This window comes from Chenopodium album, chromosome 9, assembly GCF_948465745.1.
Source record: "Chenopodium album chromosome 9, dcCheAlbu1.1, whole genome shotgun sequence".
Taxonomy (NCBI): Eukaryota; Viridiplantae; Streptophyta; class Magnoliopsida; order Caryophyllales; family Amaranthaceae; genus Chenopodium; species Chenopodium album.
Window position 1 is genome coordinate 3876366 of NC_137842.1, and position 19424 is coordinate 3895789.

The 19424-nt window shown below is 35.2% G+C and overlaps 2 protein-coding genes and 1 pseudogene across 2 annotated transcripts; 1 reads left to right on the forward strand and 2 right to left on the reverse strand.

Moving 5' to 3' along the window:
• Positions 1-2324: 2324 nt before the first annotated feature.
• On the reverse strand, positions 2325-7191 carry LOC145559419 (2-methylpropanoate--CoA ligase CCL4-like; annotated as a pseudogene).
• Positions 7192-9209: 2018 nt separating this feature from the next.
• LOC145557315 (stemmadenine O-acetyltransferase-like) lies at positions 9210-10577 on the reverse strand. Its single transcript, XM_081618510.1, has one exon. It carries the CDS (start codon positions 10575-10577, stop codon positions 9210-9212), a length of 1368 nt encoding a protein of 455 aa, XP_081474636.1.
• A 3612-nt stretch (positions 10578-14189) lies between these two features.
• On the forward strand, positions 14190-18235 carry LOC145557316 (protein NRT1/ PTR FAMILY 2.3-like). Its single transcript, XM_081618511.1, has 4 exons — positions 14190-14316; positions 15873-16090; positions 16684-17240; positions 17386-18235. Exons 1-4 carry the CDS (start codon positions 14190-14192, stop codon positions 18233-18235), a joined length of 1752 nt encoding a protein of 583 aa, XP_081474637.1.
• The last annotated feature ends 1189 nt before the right edge of the window (positions 18236-19424 follow it).

The following is a 19424-nucleotide window of genomic DNA, read 5'->3' on the forward strand; positions in this document are numbered from 1 at the left end:
TGGTTAATGATGAGTTTTGTAAATGATATAATCAATCATAAGAATATGTTTTGCAACCAACCTTTCAACAAAAAAATGTCAAATTTAGGCCCTGTTTATATCACTTTAATTAAAAAATAATATATAGTAAAAATAATTTCAGTTCAACAAAAATTAGCTTAATTCAGTTAAGTTAAAATTAGTTTTGTTTAATAAAAATCAGTAACTTTAAAGAAGAAATGTATGTAGTAGAGAATCAGAAAAATAATTTCAGTTCAATAAAATTATTTAAGTTCAGCAAAAATAATTTAAATTTAATAAGAATAATTTTAGTTCAGCAAAAATAAGACAAAGTAAACATCACTTAGATAGAGAAAAATTAGAATTCCATAAATTTTTAATTTTTTTTTTTTAATTTTTTTTTTTTTTTTACAACAAGAATTGCATATTGATTAGAGTAAAAATGCTATTGTTGACTAGAAAACCAAAGTCACAAAGCAACTCAAGCAAGACATTTATCTACTTTTCTACTCACATTGCTAATCTAAAAGACATTATGTCTTTACCGACTGTGTAGCTAAGTTGGCTAATCCATTTGCTTATTGTACGAACTTGTGTTTCTTTTTATCCATGAGTTCCCTTACCATATTCTCTATTACTCCGTATAATTTTATCGAAAATTATACACTAGTTGTTTGAAATATGACTACCATAACCATATTCTCTATTACTCCGTATAATTTTATCGAAAATTATACACTAGTTGTTTGAAATATGACTACCATAATGTTTTAACAGAGATTTTTCAATGCGGCAAGCCACATGGTACTGGTTTTGTCAGGGGTTATTTGTAGGTGTTACTTGTATTTTGGATTACTTGTATGAGTTACTTGTATTTTAAGATTATTTGTATGAGTTACTTGTAGGTGTCACTTGTATTCTGAGTAACCCTTACAAGTTACTCCAAACCAAACCCCTGTACCAAACAAGTAACACCCTACAAGTAACCCTTGATCAAAACCAGTAATACCCTACGAGTAACCCCAAAATACAAGTAACACCCTACAAGTAACCCCCATAATACAAGTAACACCTACAAGTAACACTCTACAAGTAACCCCTGCCACCGCACCATGTGGCCTATATAGCAGCCACATAAAAAAGTTTGTAATGTTTTAATGATTATAGAGTTCATAATTGACATATTTTTGCCAAGTAATTAATTATATTACTTTATTAATGGTATTAAATAGTATTATCAACATTTTTTTTTTATTTATCAAAATTTTAGTTTAATTTATGTAATTTTTGTTCTTATTTTATAGTTTCTCAAAAAAATATTTATTTCAGGTTGAATTATAATTTTCAAAAATTATATTTACATTGTAGATAATATAAGACTAATTATGGCCATTTTATAACGTGAAAAAATGAGCCAATCATATTATATATGACTAAAATAAATATGGTAGTCATTTTCAAACGACCACCGTAAAATCATTGAATTTATCACATACATCCTTCATGTCAATAGAACCAAATATGGCTTGATCCGAACTTACGATCTACCCAAAAGGTTCATACCAAAAAATGACCTGACTTGACTTGAATTGACTTGATCTGCAACCAATACAACACCTGATTACCACCTTTGATGTAGGATACTCGCATGCGTTGTTTGGAAAGGACATAATTTTTTACAACTTCTAGATATGTAAAAATATAAATATATTTTTTTTAAATATGAAAAGTTCACCAAACCCGACTTAGAAACCTGAAAATTCTAATATGAAAAGTTCACTGAACCCAACTAAGAAACCTGAATTGACACCTATAGTCATTCTACAAAGACCTACTAGTTAGGATGTGCATGGGTTACGGAGGGTTTGTGCCCAAACCAGCCAAAAATAGTCGAGCCGTGCGAGCTTTTTGGGCCAGGCAAAAAAAAAAACATAAAAATGCATTCCCAAACCCGCCAAAAAAAAATAAAAATAAATTCGGGACGGGTCAGACTTAACTCGATTTTAGGCCGAAAAAATTATGCCAAAAACCGGCCCAAAAACGAGCCACAAGTTGGGCTAGCGGGCCTAGCTAACTTTGATCACCTCTAGACAAGGAATATAAAGTCGTTATAAACAAAATATGATAATACGTTAAAGAACATGTTCATTTTGTACTCAGGTGGTTGAATTTAACATATTTTTTTTTTATGTACATTCATTAAAGAACCTATAGTTCAAACTCAAATAACATAATAATCAAACTCAAAGAACATATTATGCTCGCATTCTTTATAAATGTCTATTTAAATATATAATGTTCTTTCTGGGTGCATCATGTAGGTGCACTAACCACACATTAACTAACTTCTAAACGACTTGGTTACTAACTTATAAATGACTTGGTTTCCGTGTTGGACTCATTACCATTTCTTTGGCCATTTCTCTTAACACAAATTTTTGAATCTTTCCCGTCGAAGTGGTGGGGAGCTCATCCTTAAAAACAACCCGTTTAGGTACCATGCAATGAGGCAATCTTGCCTTACAATAGTCAATAATCTCCTTCTCACCCACCTCTACCTGACCGCCTTTGGTTTTTAAGCATATAAAAGCACAAGGAGTCTCCCCCCAAAACTCATGTGGTTGCGCCACTACTGCAACTTCTTGATCCCCCGGAAAAGTATATAGCACTGACTCGATCTCAACACTACTTATATTTTCACCTCCACTTATAATTACATCCTTGGATCTATCTCTGATCTCGATATATCCAGCTGGGTAGATCACCCCAAGATCCCCGGTCCTTAGCCACCCGTCCTCTCCCATACACTTCAACGTCCCTTGAGAGTTTTTGAGGTAGCCAAGCATAACCAAACTCCCTCGCATAACAACCTCCCCAACAGTTTCACCGTCTCGATTCACTGGTTTGTTGTTGGATGGATCAATTATGTCTAAAGCTGTCATCCCAAGGGTACGGATGATAAGTCTATTATATATATATTTTTATTCCCCGCCCCACGGTCATATTTGTGCTTATTTGAGCTCTACGGAGCTATTTTTATTACTAATATATGTTTTCTAGTGTTTTTGTAGAGTTGGTATTATTTTGTAGGAATTTACAGATTTATGTCAATTTCCGAGCTGATTGAGCCACTACAAAGATATTAGAGTCGAATCGTATTTTATGACCATATATTTAAAGCCCAAGGTCGAGTTAGAGAAATTTAATCCGGCAATTAAGGGCTTGATACGAGAGAAGGTCCAAGATTTTACAAGTTATTATATCACGACGGACCAAACAAGTGAATGAATTTGGGCTGATGAACTCTAAAAGACCAAGTCCAAGAACAAAAGAGAATGGAACATTGAAGCCCAACTCCTGCTGACCGGGCCCGATCAGGCGAGGCCTGGCCCGATCGGGCGCTGAACACTCACGCTGATTTGACAATCGGCTGGGCTTTGTTAATTAAAGCCCAATCCCTTAACTAATGGGCATGAATTATCGGGCTCAAAGAAGTGGTGAACGGCTGCTTTTGGAGTTTTACTAAGAGTGGGATTTGTGGGTTTCTTTCCTATATATTAGGAATTACCGAAGTAGGACGTAGGCTAGGAGTTAGGCAAGTTCTCTTAGTTTAGTTTTAAGTAGTTTTAAGTTTCTTTTCTTTTAGTTTTAGTTTTTTTTTTTCTTTTCTACTTTTTCACAAGATTTATTATTTTGTTTTCCTTATTACTTTTATACTATTATTATTCTCTTTATTTTATATTAATTATGTGTAAGTAGTTTTCTTTCTAGGGTTTATGGGGATCCATTAATAATATGAAAGGGTAATTTATTGTTGTTGATTAACAATGCTAGATTAATTTCCTATTGATTGATTTAATGCTCTGTGACTAGATTTGCGCAGATCTTTTATGCATGAGTTTAACAATATTGATTCGAGATTCGACATATGAGAATTAATGTTTAGGTCTAGTTTCAATAGGCAGGTTAATTTATAAATGGTTAAGTCGAGATTCGAGAGATGAGATTTAATACCGGTAAATTAATTGTGTGATTGTAATACGTAGCGAAAACCCTTTATGATCTGATTAATGTATGCATTGATGATTGATTATTATGTTTTACCCTGGAATATTATTTATTAGTGAACCTATACCCTACGCCTTTTATTTATTGTTTCTCCTCCTACTTTTATTCTTTCCCACTTTTACTCTTAGTAGTTTAGTTTCCTTCGATTATTATATTTTGGTTACCTTATAACCTAGATTATATTAATTAATTAGGAATAGAAAGACTCGTTTCTCTGTGGATTCGACCTTACTTCCCTATCTACATTAGTTAGAGGATTTAAGAATTTTTTTTATTAGGGGATACGACTTTACCCTGTCAACGGACCCCTTGCCGAGCTCTCAATTTTTCTCTCTTATTAGCTTCCACGCACAAGAAACAGTTTCCCCACCAGTTTCGGTCAATCCATAACCATGTGCGACAACAAATCCAAGTGATTCGGCTTGAAAGATTATCGAGGCTGGTGGAGGAGACCCAGCAGTTAGGATGTGCACCGGGTTCTGAAGGGTTTGTGTAGCATTTCGACTTGAATGATTGATGAGCATGTTTAAAACAACGAGAGCAGCACACATGTGAGTCACATTATGTTGGTTTATGAGATTAAATATTTTAGCACCATCAAATCGTTCAAGGCAGATATTAGTAGCGCCTACAGCCGCCATCGCCCAAGTGAAGGACCATCCATTGCTATGGAACATCGGTAAGGTCCATAGGTAGATTGGTTGCTTTGGTACAAACCAATCCATCAATGAGTCGAGGGCCGAGATATAAGACCCTCGATGACAAAGGACTACACCCTTAGGCGATGATGTTGTCCCTGATGTGTAGTTGAGTGCAATCGGGTCCCATTCGCTCAAGGGTGAAATCCACTCGAACGTAGCATCTCCTTTCGCAATTAACTCCTCATATGATTCACAAAATTCACGTGGGATTCGTGTGCTATTTTCACTACTAGAAAACAGTCAAATAGCGACTGTCTTGTTGCAACGGACACATTATTCCGTCAGAAAAGCCGAAATTTCCGACGGATTTTCATTCCATCGGATATTTCCGACGAATTTAACAATTCCGTCGAATCCGTCGGAAAGCACATATATTCCGATGGAAATTTCCGTCGAAAATATAATTTTTTTTTGAATCATACACTTCTACAAAACCCTAAACAATGTTCCGCCTCCTCTCCCTCATTCTGTCTTTCCCCTTCTCTCTCCTTGCGTTCTCCCTCCTCTCCTCCCTCTTCTTTCTCCTCTCGTTTTCTCTCTCCTCTTCCCCCTTTTCTTGCTGCCTTTCCTCTTCTATCTCTCTCCTCGAGCTTCTTCTCTTTCTGTCCTCTACTTTCCCCTATCTCTCACCAACACCGGCAACACTAAACACCACAAACACCGGCAACACTAACCACCACCAACACCGACATCAACAACAACACCATCATCGGCATCAACAACAATTTTCGTCTGTTTTCGCCCTTTCTCTCTCTTCTCACGTTAAAAACAAAGGTTTTTAGGTCAAATTCGACCATAAAAACTCTAGATCTAGAGTTTTCATGGTCGAATTTGACCTAAAAAACCCAATTTCGAGGTTATGTGAGGTCGTATTAAGGTATGTATCCTTTTTTTTCAATTTTGATTTTATTTTGTTGTTTTATTGGATTTTTTTTTATAATTTATGGTGGTGGAAGGGTTTTGTTGGTAATGGTTAAGGATTTTAATTGTTTCTTTAATTTTATTGATAATTTTTGGTGGTGACGGTGGTTATTGGTGGCCACAGTGGTGATTTTAGGTGGTTGGTAGGGGTGTTTTGCTTAGGTTGGGGGGTTCGGCCGAATCGGGCTTGGGTTAGGGTTGTAGATCTAGGTTTGGTTTGGGTGGTTTTGGTTTAGGTGGTCTGGTGCTATGCGATGGTGGTGGGGGTAGTGGGTGGTGGTGCGGGGTTAGGTGGGCTGGTGCTGTGCGGTGGTGGCTAGTGGTAGGGGTAGTGGGTGGTGGTACGGGTTAGGTTGGCTTATGTGGGGTTGGTGATGTGCGGTTGTGGCTGGTGGTGGGGGTGGCTTTTTTTTTGTTTTGTTTTTTTTAAAGCATTTTCCGACGGGTTTTCCGTCGGAAGTTTCCGGCGGAATACTGTCCGTCGGAAATTTCCGACGGACTATCCCAGGCCTGAAAATCCCTTCAGACGGAATTTTCGTCGGAAAAGTGCGTTTTTCCGACAAAATGTATTGCGACAACCAGTTCCGTCGGAAACAAGTTTTCCGACGGAAAACGGGGTGTTTCCGACGGAAAATTTCTGTCGTTATTTCACTGTTTTCTAGTAGTGTGTTCTCATAATCTGAGATGAGGATGAGCCGAGGGCGAGGGCGAGGGTGGTTGGAGGGTAGGAGGGACAATGCTTCAAGAGCTAAAGAGCATAGTTGGTGATAGACAAAGACTAATTTTGATTCACTGTGATGAAGGATCACTGAGATTGTGGCGGGATTGAGTCGAGTATTGATATTATTAAGTATGGCTCCAGCCATAGGGACTACGAAGTGCAGCTCATAGGCAGCGGGTACATTCGGGGCTACCACCGATACGACGTGTTTTCTTTCGATTCCGAGGGCGGAGATGGCGGAAGCAACTTGGAGACATCTTTGGTTAGTTTGGGACCAAGTGTGGGTGGTGGTGTTGTAGATGATTGAGGGATAATTACCGTAAACAAGAGCTGCTCTCTCCAAGAAAGATAGAGGTGTAAGTAGAGGTGGTTATTGGACAGGGTAGCCCAATGATAATAGGGTCAGGGCCAAGCTTATAGAGCTTTTAATGGACAGGGCTATTAATGGACAGGGCCTTCATTGGGTAGGGTCAATACAGGGCCAACATGTTTTTCCAATTTAGTTGATAAAGAAAATACATAATATAAAAATAATTATATAGATTAATTTGTATTCATATGTATTTAATAATGGCTTTGTCCAATATTTGTTTTAATTGATATTTTGGAGGCCCGCCCATTATCGACCCGCGACCCGCATTGTCCCGACCCTATATTGACCCTATAAAATGTGACCCTCTTTGACCTTGACCCGCAACCGACCCTGACCCGACCCGCCCAATAACCAGGTCTAGGTGTAAGAGGGGTTGAATTTGTTATTGAGGGCTTTAACTCATCCATGTTTCTATGATTATAGCTAAGAAAATGCTAGTATTTTTCTCTTTTTTGGAATGGTATTTTCTCCTTAACATATTAGAATATGATTATAGATGTTATTAATTATATGCTTAAACGAACTAATATTCTTTTAATTAGTTAAGTCATTCGTCCTTTTTAATTATCAAGTTGCTCATCATATTCTAATATGTTATTGGGCAGCATGAAGAATTGGTATTGCTTAGAATACGCAACCAAATTAATTTTTTTATTTTTTTTATTTTTTTTTAAGGTGAGATGAAGGCAGCTCCGCAACTCATCGCTTGAGAGGAGAGAGGGGAGGTAAGGGAATCCCCCTTATTTCCAAGCATTTTGTAGTTCGTGGGGTCGAACTAGTGACCTCAAAGGTGAGTTCCTCACCAACTCCACTAAATTTTGCTTGGTACGCAACCAATTATTCTCTAATTAATACGGGTAATTTGAATCAATAGGTATCAATAGTACATCCAAGTTGCAATACTCCTCTGTTTCATAATACAATGTCTATTTTATTTTCTTTAAACGGTCTTTAACATGTATTCTTGACAGCCAATATTTTTATTTATAATTTGAAGCTCCATCATAGTTTACGTAAGAAGAAGGTGGACGTAACAGCTTTTGGAATGATCATCAAAGACATACTCAAGCTGGCTAATTCCTGCTACTACTACTCATTTGCTTTCGTGAAGAGGAGTGGTAACCGAGCTGCTCATAGCCTAGCTAAACTTAGTCTTAATTTTTCTTCTCTTAGAGTTTGGCTTGAAGAGTATCCTATGGAGATACAAGCAGTTGTAATGGCTGATATTAACTCTTCCTCTCATTAATATATTTGCTCGGTTTTCGTCAAAATAAAATAAAATAAACTATATATTTCCTCTATATAAAAGTTTAAAAATCAGAGTTGATATAATAAACACAAAGTCTTATATGTGGTTGGTCACACCATGTGGCGGTATGGCCAATAACCATCATAGGGGCTACTTCATTAGTGTTATAGAGATTACTCAGTAATAGGGGTATTTCGTTCGTCAGTGTTATAAGGTTTACTCGTCAGTGTTACAAGAGATTAAATTACTCAATTAGTATTGTAATTATATATATATATATATATATATATATATATATATATATATATATATATATAAAAGTTGTCAGATAGTGTGGTCAATAGCAAACAAAACGCATTGTATTATAAAACTACACATTAAATCAAATTCAACAATTATTAAGATATTAACAAATAAAATAATATCCAATATTTATTCTATTGTATTCTTTTTTAAGGATATTGGAATGTAAGCAAAATATTGTATAGTATATATTAGATCAAATTCAACAATTATTAAAATATTAACAATTAAAGTAATTACAAACTTACTCCCTCCGTCCCAAATTACTCGCAACGGTTTGACTTTTTGCACTATTCACACATCTCACATTGACCATATTTTTTTATCTATTATATGAAAGTCAATATAATCATGTAAGATGTTATTGGGTCTATTTTAATGCATAGTTTCTTAATATAAACTTTTTATAACTTATTTAAATATATAATAAAATATATTGACGGTCAAACATGTGCATCGACAAGCGTGTCCAGTAAAAAGGTTGTAAGTAAACTGGGATACACGGAGTATAATATAAAGATTAGGGACCGCGGACGGCCTATCTTTTTCAGTTTTGCTGTTTGATGTATGTATGCCTTAACCAATATTGTAAGCATTGATGAACCCACACAATGCTTTTTAAATCATCGAAGATACTTGTTTTTAGCTGGCTTTTTCAATAGATAAACAAAAATACTTTATATTTTTTTTATTATTTTAAAAGATAGTTGACATTAACTTCTTGCAAAAACAAATGTTGTTGAAATTATCTCGTTTACAACATTAATACAATAAATCAATTTTTGATACCTTAAAAATTAAGTAATTAACTAGACAACTTGTAAAAAAAATGACCATTTAAACTTTAAAGTATGAAATCGAGTTTTTAGATTCTTAGAGCTTGCTGGTAGCATGAGGTGCCTTGTATACAAGTGAAGTAAATTCTTCATCATTTTCGAGTTTAGCCATATCTTCGATACTCAAGTTAATATAAGCTACAATATTATTGGATGATGGACCATCAGGGATTAATATGACCAAATTCGTGAACATTAGTGTTGCCGATGTAACCCAAATTGGCTTCCCCCAACCAAAATCAGCTTCATACACTCGCAAACTCCGTAAATTACTAAACCCGAGTGCAACGATCTCTCCTTTGCTCTCTCTTTCGAAGTGTTGTGTTATATACTTCAAGTCCTCTTTGCCATCTTGCATTTCTCTTATGAACTCATCATTGTTTATCATTTTTCCGATGGACTTGTTCATTTGATTTAAGAATTCGCATTGACTACTTGGTAAGTTTTTATCTTTGATTGTCGTACACAACTTTATTATAGCGTTTACAACCATGTTACCAAAGTAATACGATTGATCATCAGGTGGACTCACTCGAGGTCGTAGATTAACCGCATGATAAACTTCGTAAGGCTTACTATCGACACTATTGTAACAAGATGACTTGATCCTGCTCCAAACGAAGGCCGATAATACCATAGGGAGGGAAATCCGATAACTTGTGTTAGTTTCGGAAAATAGTTTGGACCTAAGGGCATGTAACTTTTCTTTGCTAAACATGAACCATTTTGTAACCGGTCTATCCTTGATAAGATTAGCATTTTGGTTGGTAAAATCATCCATATTTTCGAATTTTGGTGTCGAAGGTGGAAAAAGTTTCCATATATCGAAATAAGGACGGCCACAAAGATTGTGATGATATTGGTTATTATTATTGGCCATAGATGCCCATGTTTTGGTAAACATCACAAATGAGAAGGCATCGGAAATGGCATGACTCATCTTCACCCCAATGGCAAGACCGCCACAGGCAAAAACATTGACTTGGATGGCTAACAACAAGGCCGTATACCCTTCTTGGCCATAAGGGGGTAACAATTTATCAAGCTCAGAGACCTCGGCCTTGTAAGCTACATCTATCAATGGCATATCAACCTCGGCTTGCACATAGGGAACACCCTTGTCGTTACAACTTATGGAATTAGCATCTAGAACGCGCCCTGCTAGTGGATAGAAGACGGATAATGTGTAGGGAAGGGATCCTTTGAGTCGATCCAAGACATCATTAGTACTAACATTGGTAGTATGTTTTTGGGAGTAAAAGAAGATAAGGGGCATAAGGACAGGGGTGTTTACATGATCGAACAACGAGGCTCGTAGAGATCGAAGATGGTTAGGTGTTGGGGATGAAGGTTTGACAATGTCTTCGGAGATGAATTTGATGCTTATTGTGGTTATTAAAGCCATTACAAATATTAATAGCTACTAAAAATTTATGAATGTATTCTGCTTGATCAAAATTGTTTGGAGATCAACTATAAATCCAAGGCCAAGATTACATTGTCTAATATGTTGCTCACTTGCACGTTATAATTGCGTAATTCTTTTGAGTGATTCAAAACAAATTTAATTGTATAAAACTATAGTAATATTTTTAGATTAAGGAACAATATATTATTGTTTCATAGTATAGCTAGCAAGTTGTACGACAAATCGAAGTCATTTATTTTATTAAACTAAAGATGATGTCTTATGATAAGTGCATCCTGATCGATACGTTAATAACACATGACCATTTATAACGTTGACAGAGTATGATGTCTTATGAGTTATGATGAGTGCACCGTGATCGATAATTTTATAAATTAAAAAACAACTTTATATGAAAAATGGATCCTTGTTATGAAATATTGTTAGATAACCATTATATTCCCTGTATCATCTCGGAATATTCTAGTTATAAGGTTAACTAGATGTAAGCCCGTGCGATGCACGTTTCTAGTAATCATTTTATTTAATTTTAAATTGTGTATATTTATGAAGATCATTCATTAAATATATGGATAAAATTCCTAATATCATTAGATAATTTTTTAATTTTAACACTAAAGTTATCTTTTGTTGTTTTTTTTTTATGTGACACTTGAATTTAAAATCCATAACCTTATTCACTAATTTTGCTTATTTGACAATTTAAATTTTAATTCAAAAAAGAAATGACAAATCTCGTTTTTTTATTGATCAAAATAAGTTTTTTTCTTTTGCGTTTATTTAATATACTCATTCTATTTAAAATGTTAGTCTCATTTTTAATCGTTTAACTATTAAATATTATGGGAAATTAGTCATATGAGATTTAGTTTTATTCGTCGAGATTATTAAAAACAAACTTTTACAATATTTTCTACTGAGAAATTAAAGATATTTGCAATTAAAAATTTGCATCCATATATATAAAAAAGATAATTATTGCCTTTTTTTTTTGTTTTGTTTTTTTAGAGAAGATAATTGTTGGTTTTTAAAAATAATTTAGATTTTAATTATTCTGTATTCGTTGTTTTTACTTATGTGTCAAAATTCTTAAATCTTATTCGTCACTTTTGATTAGGCGGCGAGTAAATTTTTTAATTCTAAAATAAATTATTAATCTAATTTTTCATTGGACAAAATAACACATTTTCTTATGTGGCACGCCAAATGCTCTCGAAAAATGTCTACTTTATTTATATATATATTAGATTAGATTATAATCCAAGCAAACCCTAATTATATTGTGTGTATATATAGAGAGCTAACAATTCGGGTAAATGAGTTGGGTTTGGTTCGGATTAGTGTGGGTGAAGTCAACTCGGGTCGAGTCAATTCAGGTTAATGTTGCAATTTATGCAGGTCGGGTACGAGTTGGATCATGCGTGAGACTAGTCACGTCGGGTCATACATCTTATCGGGGTTGTGTCGGGTTTAGGTCGAGCCAGTAACACGTTGGGTTACATTCGGATCGGGTGAATAATTCGTATATATTAACTAATTAACCCACCTCTTCTATGCAAAAACTTAATCTAAAAAACCAAATCTTTTTGAAAACCAAATCATTTTTCCTTCTTTAATTGGCTATTTTTACAATGATTGGTTGTTTGGATGGAGTTTTTGCAAAAAAAAAAGAAGATTAGTTAATATATACGAATTGCATTATGAATCAATGCAAATTGGGACGCCAAAAAGTAAAAACTAACATCTTCTTCTCGATTACACAGTTGGAAGAAAACCAAACATTTAGCCTAAATCAAAACATCGCCAGCCACCGTGATATTAACAACAAACTCCTATCAGATAATTCTTCTTTAACAAATACTTAAAAATCTGATTGTTGTTGAGATTTTTTTTTAGAACAAAGACCTAATATTCAAAAATGTGATTGTTGTAGATCAATGAGAATTTAAGGTAAAAGTCTTTAAAGTTTGATCCAATTTTTTGCAAAAAAAAAAAAAAAAAAAAAGAAAAAAAAGGGGAAAGAGGGAGTATCTTTTAGGGATTTTACTTGAACTAAATTTGGTCTTTTTGGAGATCAAAATTTGAAAAATGATATGCAACTTTTTAGTTAGGGCACCAACTAGGCCCCAGCTTGAATTAGTCTTTATTCAAGAGAGAGGAGTCTTTGTTTATGAAAAATACACTTTAATAATCCTAATTATAGCCGATTTACTTTTAATAATTCCAACTAAGGTTAATTATCTAATAATCCTAACTATTGGGTATGTTTGCCAACAATAGTCCCAACCTGTCAACACAAAGTCAACGACCTGTTATAACAGGTTACCATTACACGTGTCAATGTGTGATTGGTCTAAAAATAAAAAAAATAGAAACATAAAATTAAAAAGTTAAAAAAAAAAACCAAAAAAATCCCAAGCCACCTTTCCCACCATGAAACACTAACCCCCACTCCCTAACCTTGCCGAACTGGTTGGCTACCCCCTTTTAGCCACCAAAAACAACCGGCTGGCCAACCCAGACTGCCAACACCAACTTTGAGGTAGCAGGGGCAGCCGCACAAACCACCAGCCATCAACAACAAACTGCAACAATACTCCTCGCAGCTGCACAAATTAAACCACCAGCTTCCATCACAACAACTCACAACCCCTGGCAGCCGTATCAACCTATGCAACCCCTCAACATCACCAACTGCGACACCCACGCAACAGCCACCACCTACTCCTGGCAGCCGCACCAACCCATGCAACCCCTGAACATCACCAACCGCAACAACCCACGCAACTGCTGAAATTTGTGGTCGAAATTGATGTGATTTGTGGCTAATTATGGTTATTGGAGGTTAAATTGTTGTTTCGTGGTGGTTGAATTGTTGGCTAGAGGTCGAATTGTTGGGCAATTGGAGGTCGACTTTGTGGTGGTTCAGTTGTTGGAGTGACTGCTGTGGGCGCCGCTGGCGATGCGGGAAGAGTAATTGGTGGCTGTTGTTGCGGTGTAGCTGGTGGTTTTGGGGTTTGGGAGGGTCGGTCGTCGACCATTTGGGGGGGGGGGGGTGGGGGTGGGGGTGGCCGGGTGGGTGGGTTATGGAGGTGGCGGCCGGTTCCGGTGGGCAGTAGTGGGAGTTTAGTTTGGGTTTAATTTTACGGTGAAGGAGTAGTGGTTGTAGGATTTGGGTTTTTTGTAATTTTTTTTTGTTTTAAATTTAATTTTGTTTAATTTTAGGCCAATTATGTACTGACACGTGACCTTTTAAAAAAAAAATTATCCGATCATTGGGATTATTGGAGGCAAACATACCCAATAGTTAGGATTATTAGATAATAAACCTTAGTTGGGATTATTAAAAGTAAATCGGCTATAGTTTGGATTATTAAAATTTGTTTATGGATTGTTTATGCTATCACAATTCACAATAAATTATACTCCTAAGTCCATAAAATAATATAGTACAAAATATTAAGTGTAGGCAATTGGCGATTAATTAATAAAACATAAACTAATAGTTTTAAGCATGATCAATGTTGATGAATAATATACAAGAAGGATTTCAACAGACCATCTTTATTGTTATAGTAAACCTGAAAGATGGAGAGTTGTGACTCAAAGCAGCATGAAGAAGAAGCATCAAGACTTGGTGTTAATGAAGAAACTGAAAACAACAACGACAACGACAACAACAAAGGAGGTTGGATAACCTTCCCTTTCATCATAGGTATATTTCTCTTTCTTTATCTCTAATTCTCTCTGTTCAAACAATATGTGTATTACATTTGAATAACGAAGCTCAAATTTCAATTAATTTGCTCTAATTTTTACGAGTGGATTGGAGATATACATTCCGATATACTACACATTAATATGTAGCTCTAATGTTTTATTCACTTGCATAAAATCTTATATAGGTCATCATATGGGTGTGGTGACATGTTCTCAAAAAGTCAAAAGTTACAAGAATTTTTTCTATGTTATCACTATTTTGTCATACTTTTTGTAAGCTTTTTGGTTGAGCCCAGAAACAACCCACATGTAAGCATTCTCTTGTCCTGTACTAAAATACTAAAGGGGGAATGTAGTGGTAATAGAATCCCACATTGAAAGAATTTAAGAGTTACCACCACAATATAAGGCTAATGGCTACTCCTCTCATTGCCATATGGTTTTGAGGTGGAACCTCCTTGCCACGTTTGCCAATGTACCCGTAGTATCGTTCATTTCCATATTCATGTTCAAAAGTTGTTAAAAACATCTACTAAAAATTCTCATTTATATATTTTAAAAATGTAGTAATGCGATATATTACAAAATTAATTTCAAATAAACTATTTATAAAAATTTTATTAACACGTATTTAGAGATATTGATGATAAACAGTATTGGAGAGTGTGCGAATGAAAATAGACGCTATATTGATATAAAAGGAGTATTTAGAAATATAATGTATCGTGTGGACAAAAAAAATTGTCGGTTTCATATCGAGTTTTGTTGTTTTGAGCTCATGAAACTTAGCTCAAAAGCTTTGATAGAGTATATAATCAATTATGGACTAAACCATTATTTTAAATTTTTGGTTGAGTTGTCTTTCAACATGGTATATTATGAGCCAACATGACATAAAAGTGTGTCACTACATATTCAAAATTTTCACACGTCTAAATAAAATATTTTATCAGCTTAATCTGTTAGTTGAGTTGATCCTCTAATTGTCGTGAACTAATTAGTCTTGTAAACCCTACTAATTTAAACCCAAAAATCACAATTTGTAATCTATTCATTGCTCTATTTCAAATTTTTCACACATCTAAATAAAATATTTTATCAATTTAACCTTTTGGTTTAGTTAATCCTCTAATTGTCGTAAACTAATTATTCTCGTTAACCTTACTAATTTAAACCCAAAAAATCACAATGTGTAATCTATTCGTTGCTCTATTTTTGCTGAGATATATTCTTCAAAAGTCAACTCTGTTTACAGATGTACCTTACTGTTTCCACGATCGAATCTCCATCAGGAGATGAAAGTATGAGATCAATGATTACAACTTGGGACCTAACTCGTTTATAATCTATTCAATAATAATTGTACAAGACTTTTTATTTTTAATTTTATTTTTACAAAACTGTAGTTATGGCCACAATAATAAAGTATTTAATCTTATAAACAAATTTAACAATAAAAATTTCATTCATCATTTTTATTTGTTAATATTATTTCTGTGTAAAGTTACAATTTTTTTTTTTTTTTTTTTTTTTTTTTTGGAATAAACATAGGGACAATGATCGGACTATCATTGGCAGCAAGTGCTTGGAACGCCAATCTAGTTGTATATGCAATAGAACAATACAACATGAAGGAGATCACAGCTGCAAAATTGTACAATATAGTTATGGGTGGTATGACTTTAGTCTCCGTCATTAGCGCAGTTCTTGCTGACTCTTTCTTCGGATCGTTCACCATCTTCATTGTTGCATCTTTTGTTTCTCTGATTGTAAGTACTCTAAACCTGGGTCGTACAAGAACAGATACTGATACGGATATGGATAAGAAATGAATACAAGAAAACGTCTATCTCCAAATAAGGGATATGGGTACGGAATATTAAAATTATATAATAAATTATTTTAAAAATAAATTTAATTATATATTTGTTCATTTAATCTTTTCATTAGATTATACTGTATCATCATAATCTTTTTTTTAACACATAATACTATAATAGACAATATATTAATTACTTAAATAGTTTTACAACAAGCAGCCTCATATTGTATCATGTTAACAATATATTGAAGAATAGACCTCTCAAGTATCACATGCAAGTGTCCTACACTAATTGAAGAAAAGAGAGTTAATCATTTTATAAGGTTAAGGGGCTATTATCTCTTTGGACTTGTAAAGTGGACTCTCTCTCTTGGTTTGCGAATACGGTACATACCCGTATTTAACATGGTATCAGAGCTAGACCCACGACTAGATGAAGTGTCCATGTATCTAGTTCTTAACGAGCTAATAACAATATCAATATTTTTCTTTACTTTCTCATGGCTGATAATGTTGGCCTCTTCCTTATTACGTACACAGGGTGTTGTCCTGTTTACGATTTCTGCTACAGTTTCGTCTTTAAGGCCTGAATTATGCATCAGAAGTAACTTGGTAGAATGCAAGCCTCCATCAATGGCACAACAAGGATTCCTTTATACCACAATAGGTTTGGCTGTGATTGGAGCCGGAGGCACGAACTTCCTACTCGGAACAATTGGTGCAAACCAATATCCTAACTCACCTAAACATCGTCAAGTTTTCTTTAACTGGTTCCTTGGTGCTCATGAAATTGGTGAAATCATAGGGTACACTGTTGTAGTTTACCTCCAGAGTAATGTGAGTTGGGGAATCGGCTTTGGTATTGGTGTTGCTGGAAATGCATTGGCTATACTGCTCTTCTTTGGAGGATCATGTTTTTATAGGCGTGTAATGCCTCGAGGAGGAAGCCCCTTCACTAGCATAGCTCGCGTTGTTGTGGCATCTGTAAGGAAGCTTAAAACAAATGTAACGAAGTCAGAAATCGATGGTGATTCTTACTTTTATGGTTCCTCAACATCAAGTATTGTTCATAGAGATCCTCCAAGTAATAGCCTCAGGTAATCTAAGTAGTTATGCATCTATATACTCTCTTCGTCCCAAAATGTTGTTCCTGTTTTAATCAAATTAGCTTGATTTGCTATAACTTAAAGTTGATAGTATTTAATTATTGGATCCTCTATGTTGTTGGCATGATCAATTAAGATTTCTTAATCGAGCTGCCCTAGGAAGAACGGATGATAATAACGCGATAGCAAGCCAAAGATTAACAAAATCATGGAGCTTATGTACAGTGGAGGAAGTAGAGGACTTCAAGAGGTTTATAAAAGTATTACCAATATGGTCATCCGGTCTAGTTTCAAGTATCATATTCGGAGTTAGTTCAAGTCTAGTTGTGCTTCAAGCTTTAGTAATGGACCGAAGCATGGGACCTCATTTCAAAATCCCGGCAGGAAGCATGCTTATCTTTATCATCGTCTCAACATGCCTAATGATCGTTATACTTGACCGAATTATGCATCCATTGGTACAACACATAATTCGTCGAACATTGACCCCTTTGGAGTCCATAGGTTTCGGGTATCTTGTTAACGTGTTGAGTGCAGTAGCTTTTGCCGTAGTTGAAATGAAGAGACTAGATTTAGTTAAGAGGACTAACCATTTGATGGATCAACAAGCACAAGTAGTGGCTCCTATGTCGGTTTTTTGGCTCGTCGTTCCCCTTGGGTTGATGGGTATTGGGTCAGCATTTTATTTTCCAACACTAATGGCGTTCGATTATCAAGAACTACCGGCTTCACTCAAGAATACAGCAAATGCTATGATTGCGTTACAATTTTCGGTTGGAAGTTATCTTGGCACCCTTTTTCTAAGTGTTGTTCAACGTTCTACTTCATGGTTACCGGATGACATTAACCATGGTAATGTAGATTATCTATATTGGACGCTAACAATTTTAGGGTTTATAAGCTTTTTATACTATCTTTTATGTGCTAAATTGTACAAGTATGATGATTCTGAGGGTCTTAGTGAATTTGTTTCACATGATAATTAGTTGACATTGTTTACTGTTATCAATGTAATGAAACTAGTTTTGGGCTCACACAATACCCTTGATTATCAAACATACAACTTTAAGTCTTTTATGACAATTCTTGGTATGGTGATGAATTGGTGATGACGACTTTCATGACCGAGTTCTTTGCTTTTAAATAATTTCTTTTCAAGTATTGCCATCTATATATATATATATATATATATATTTTTTTTTTTTTTCTATCAGGACACAAATGAATTTGTATTAAAGTTATTAATAAGAAACGGATTGAAGAAAGACAAACAAAAATGATGCAAGGGAAAGAAAATGAGATAAAATATTTTTCCTCAAAAAAAATAAAAAAAAAAGGAAAAAAAAGAAAAAAAAAAAAAGAGATAAAATATAAGAGGAAACTTTTTTTTTTTGACAGAAAATATAAGAGGAAACTAACCAAACTAGGAAAGTGATTTTTTTCAGACCAAGCAAAAGAGGAAAACCAGGTTGATAACCGATATCAACAAAAATATGTTAATATCACCAATTTTTCTCTCTCCTCCCCTCACATGACCAATTTTTCTTTCTCTCTCCTCCATTCCCATGGCAACTACTTCCTTCTCTCTCCTCCATTCCCATGCCCAAGGTCGACGACATTTGCGGATCTAAAGCGGCCGGCCGGCCGATCGGCCAAAAAAACAATACCCTAGTAGCAATTTATGAAAATTGGGGCCATACAAACCCTTTAGGGAAAGGGATTTTCTCATACTGGCCTGGTGGTGTTGCGGCGGTCGAATGTTGGTGCTGGAGAGTGTGCGGTGGTCGACGGGTGAAGACGTGCGATGGTCGGCTGGCGAATGTTGGTGCTCGATTGACTGGTGGTGCTAGAGAGTGTGCGGTGGTCAACTGGTGAAGCCGTGCGACGGTCGACTAGAGTCGAAAGGTGAAGGTAAAGGCCGTGTGGTGGTCGGCTGGGGTCGATTGGTGAAGGTAAAGGTCGTGCTGTGGTCGACTAGTGAAGCTAAAGGGGGTTCTGCAGGTGGTAATAGAGGTTGCACGGTGGTGATAGAGGGGAGAGAAAGGGGGTGTGGTTGCTAAAATTACAAAATTACCCTTGGTGTGGTATCTAAATTTACAAAATTAGCCTTGATATTAACAAGTTTTGTTGATATCTGATATCAACTTGTATTTTCTCCCAAGCAAAATGATTAAT